Below are 4,750 nucleotides of genomic sequence, written 5' to 3'. Positions count from 1 at the left end.
AGGAGCTAGAGAAATGCTCTGTCAACTGCAGAGGGAGGCCCCACCGTCCGAGCAGATCAGTTCAGACGAACTCACCTTTCTGATGTAAACTGCCAAGGCAAACGGGGTGAAGGGAGTACCTCCGCCGCACTTATTGATGGTCACCGCTCTAGAGGCGGCCATGTTCCATATTTTACCACACAGGGCCTGGACTTGGTCGCTGAATTCCTTACGCAGTTTTCCATCAGAAATTGAGTCCAACTTCTGCAAGTCAGCTTCGTTCACAGTAGGTTGGACCTGCAGATTTGCTATGTACCCAACTTCACTCGGGCCCTACTAAAGTGTCACAGTCGACGTCCACAAAGCATTCGAACATCGCTCTCGATACATCCTTCTTGCCAATGGTCTTCAGAGCACTCTCGAGATACTCAGATGAGCTCATAGCCTCGCCGACTGAGACGATACATGATCGACCCCAGGCCATTCGGAAATACAATTTTCAACTATAAATCTGCGAGCTGCGACCACTCTTACATTCGTTCTCCATTTTCAATGCGAAGTCTCTCAAGACCCACAAGAAGGACGTAGAAAGGACACCCTCCACCGCCGCTCCACCACACTCCCTATTAAACTCTCTGATCAGCTGATCAGCGTGTTCGCATACAAGCGACAAGCCATTGAACGCCGACTCGTCCAGACCCCCCTAAAGAGGCTCATAACCGCATTCAACAGGACCCCCCCCCAACCCACCTTAGAGTTGTATATCAATACGCTACTCATGAGCATAGCCATGGCCATGAGTTTACTATCATGCGCCCTATCTCGGCCGAGACCCTCACAGTCGAGGAATACGACGACCTTATCGTGGAGTTCCTCATCGCAGATGTACATCCAAATGCCTTGGGTACAGCCATTCACGTCGCTGCCCGTTTCGAAGACCACCGAGGGAGGCCGGTTACCGGACCCATCCTTCTTCTTGCCAAACTTGAGCAGCTTATTCAAAAGCTTATTCTCTTTATTCTGCGGGTCGTCACTGGCGTTAGCGGCACCGTTAGGACCTGACATGGGGGGGGGAATCTCAACACCACGATGGTCTCGAGGACCCACCTCTCACGAGCCTGTTGAGGACGTAGCTCTTACCAGTTTGCAGCATACCAACTACTGTTACAACGCTAATGTGCTTGTCATGACCGAGAGCCTCTAACAGGGCGAGGGCCTCGGGGTCGACCACCAGCTTATCACCATCAAAGGAGACCCTGATCAGAGAGCTAGAAGTACTCAACTTGAGACTACTACAGTTGCACAGCTTTGCCGGGGTTCTTGAATGCCATACTTGTGGTCTTGGTAATGTACGAAGGACGTCGGTAGGCTGTTGGGATGGTCGTAGCAGTCCTCATCACTCGAACCGTAGGAGGACCAACTGATGGTCCCGGAATGAGAGACGGAGAGGAAGACGACGCGGAGGAGTTGAACATCGAGAAGGCTGCCGGTACGTCGATAAAGTCGAGGGGAGGGCCCGACATGGGACCAGCAGGATAGAGGGGCATTCCGACTGGCGGAGCAGCGTACCGAACCTGACAATGACCGACTACTACTCCGCTCTGTTGGAGTACTTCACCTGTTCAACTCGAGCCATCGGCTTGCAATCTAGATGGACAAGGCCTATCCTACTACCGCCAGCTCGGGGATCATCAGGGGGTATCACAGACATGACCTTAGCTGGTATCCAACGACCTGAGGGGGAGGAGGAGGAGGCACCTGATCGGACCCATGATCGTAGCACAGCTCACCTAAGGATTGACTATAATACTCCACTGTTGAACCTTGTGGGAGTTGAGAGGCTTGCACGCACGGACTTATACAACTGCTAGTGTTGCTAGGAGCCACGTTAGGGGTACCAGGTAAAGTACTGGACGCTCCTGTAAGCGAACAAGGATGCCTGAGGACATGCGAATGGATGTAGCCTCACCTGCGTGACGGAGGTGCTCGGATAGCGCTGCTGAGCCGGTTGAAGGGGTAGAGTAGTGACCAGCAGAGAGCAAATTGGCGACGCGACCAGAGGGGGGCTTAGGGGGAGGGAAGCTGGTGGTCTTCTTGGGGTGGTCATCGTAGTGGTAGTAGACAGTAGTGTTAGAAGCCCGTCGGTTGACACTGAGGGGAGTGTGTTCGATCATACTAGTTGACATGAAGAAAGACAGTGTACGCTGATGATGAGAATATTAAGAGCTTCACTGAACGCAACAGCGACGAGGGCGACACTGGGGGAAAAGTACCTGTCTTGGTATTGCACCAAAATCGACATGTAATACTAGTGGCCACTGCAGGTCACCCGAAAACTGCGGGGTTTGACAGAAGAGCATCGCATCCACTGACAATGCCTGCGAAAATCTGAGATCAGGAACAAGGTAAGAATCGGCACTTTAAGACGAGTTTGAGATATGAAATGGATCAGGCCTAGGGGGAGAATCTGAAACGGTCGTCTGGGGTAAGATGCAATAACGCCAAGCGATGCACTGCCATGATTCGCCCTTTCCAGAGTCGAGACCTCAGCGGAAAGGAATTCGTGGTTGGAACGTTGTATGAACCTGCGAAGGCTGACGACTTCGATGGAATAGTTCTGCCATAGAGTGCGCTGTGAGTCTCGCTCGCCTTGTGGGGAGACTCGGCTGTATCAGATTTCGCCAACTCAGAAATCGCCAAAATGACACCAAACAGATTCGCAGGCCTAACGACAGGAATTGTAGGTGATACCAGTGTTAAAACAGATTACAACAATGTGGTGAAATACGCTACTCTACAACTGATTTGGACTGAGATTTGGTGGATTCTGCAAAATTCAACAGATGTGCAGTAATCTGCGTGTTGTTCTCATTCCGCCAACATCAGTATTGGCAATAACTGCACATGGACAGCTCCCGCCAAGTTGGTCTTCTGGACAAGGATTGCCAAGTAGGTGATTTTAGGGTTGTGAAATATAGATCGAACAGCGTGCGCCCTGGCTATCGATTTATGTTTTGGACGGTCCAAATTGGACCAAACTTTTGGTTCCACCAAACTGGTGGTGTCCAGCATACATAGTCATTGGAGTTCGTACAAGCTCATTATATCAAGACTCAACGTTGGTTTATCCCCATAGATGATGGTAATGGACCAGGGACCAATTCACGCCGTCAATTAATTATTTACGACTCTCAGCATGGCTCGCGACTCGGCTACTTCTCTTAGTCTTCGAGGTCGGTTACTGCTTGCAACGACACTCTACTGCTACTATTACTGCTACTTTTTCTCCGTTATCTCCCCACGATGACGATTCTGTGACGAAAATTTCTGTCGCTGGCTGAACCCTCAACGAGTAAGCGTATGAGGTGCTACAACTTCTGGACGCGATGAGGTCGTTCTGTTCATCTCGGGTGTGAATTTCAATTGAATCCGAGAGGATTCCCACTATGAAAGCTCTCGGATTCAATTGGTCTTATTTCCTATCAGTATTTTCCTACTGAGTCTTCACATTGTGAAGACAATGTGAAGCTCACAATGCCCAGCTAGGACCGGTCAACAGTGTCGTGATAAGTTCCGTTCTCTACTGTCTTCCGGTAAGTAGGAAGTTTCGCTTTTGTGTTCTATACTGTGTCGCTTTCCAGGAGAAGTTGAGCCTTGGAGGACCTTATTCTGTTTAAGTTTATTGTTGACAACTCGCTCTCACTCAAGCCCGCCCCCGATAGTCGTGTCGAGCGCTCTACTACTACAACGTCGGGTTCTGTTAATTCATAATCTCGGAAAAGGGTCTCTTTCAGGTCTGATCCTCCATTGGCGAGGCACCTCACGTTCGGGTATATTATTCTGATCTGATCAGTCTGATCAGCTTCAGCGAGCATGCGACATAGTACAGACAACGCCGAGGGCCTGCACGGTGCCCTGAAGTGTTTCATGGGTCATCGCCGTGCACATGAACGATTCTCCATTCATCAACTGAGAAAGCACAACGAGCGGATGCGCATCAAGCTCCGAATGGAGGAAGGTGAGCCTTGAATAAGGCGGTGGCCTTTCAAGGCTGAGGAAAGGCGAGTGAGTTAATCTCATTAGTTGGTGTTGTTTTTTTGATGGTAGTGTTGACTCGGAATTCAGAATCCTTGTGTTAATCACATGTCAATAGTCCCCGGAGACAAGGGGTTCGTTTGGTCGAACTTCTCGCTAGACCGCCAAGTCCGTCAGAAGTATTCGGTCGTCAGTGTTGAGGGCGACTGGTATGCCGGAGAAGACGATCTTCACCTGTATCGTCTTTGAGGAGACCGTGATGGTGAGGAGTTGGTAGTTGAAGGTGAAGAAGACCTCTGTCCGTTAATCGGCAGAAAGCGAGCCTTGTGGGGCTATGCTGAGTGCTGGAGCAGTTTCCGAGATAACACAAGAACTGAGTAGTGTAAAAAACACGTTTTAAAGGGGAACAAGAACTGGTTATTCTCTAGGCTTCGTTTAGCTGTTCACTACGTTCACGGTGTCTTATGGCAATTGTTGCGCTGATACCAATAAGGTCGTTTCGGGACGCAACGACTGGTAATGTGGTAACCAGGTAACGGTAACTAGTAACCGGTAACTGGTTGGGGACAACACCTTGGTCACTAGATGCACCCCATGGAACTTGCGCTTCTGGAACTTAGAGCTATGTACTGTGGCCGAAGAGTCTCTTTTAAAGGCAACTTTGTCGCCCACCTGAACTCAAGTCACCAGCACTAGGATACTATCCTGTTAGGACAACCTACCTGAAACACCTCTT

At 50.0% G+C, this 4,750-nt stretch overlaps 1 protein-coding gene across 1 annotated transcript in view; it reads right to left on the bottom strand.

Annotated features, from left to right (window-relative positions):
• Pmar_PMAR020611 (interferon-induced guanylate-binding protein, putative) overlaps window positions 1–2,165 on the bottom strand; it is a gene marked incomplete at both ends in the record, with an annotated part of 6,519 nt that extends 4,354 nt beyond the window's left edge. The window contains 8 exons of the mRNA XM_002775587.1: window positions 76–276; window positions 317–432; window positions 514–682; window positions 730–1,037; window positions 1,087–1,235; window positions 1,276–1,553; window positions 1,598–1,713; window positions 1,949–2,165. Of these exons, the coding sequence (XP_002775633.1) occupies window positions 76–276; window positions 317–432; window positions 514–682; window positions 730–1,037; window positions 1,087–1,235; window positions 1,276–1,553; window positions 1,598–1,713; window positions 1,949–2,165 (1,554 nt within the window). The remainder of the gene's footprint in view (window positions 1–75; window positions 277–316; window positions 433–513; window positions 683–729; window positions 1,038–1,086; window positions 1,236–1,275; window positions 1,554–1,597; window positions 1,714–1,948) is intronic.
• Between the last annotated feature and the right edge of the window lie 2,585 nt (window positions 2,166–4,750).

This window comes from Perkinsus marinus (genome assembly GCF_000006405.1).
Source record: "Perkinsus marinus ATCC 50983 genomic scaffold scf_1104296955874, whole genome shotgun sequence".
In the NCBI taxonomy this organism is placed as follows: Eukaryota; Perkinsozoa; order Perkinsida; family Perkinsidae; genus Perkinsus; species Perkinsus marinus.
The sequence above is the reverse complement of the archived record's forward strand: the minus strand, read 5'-3'. Positions and strand labels throughout refer to the sequence as shown.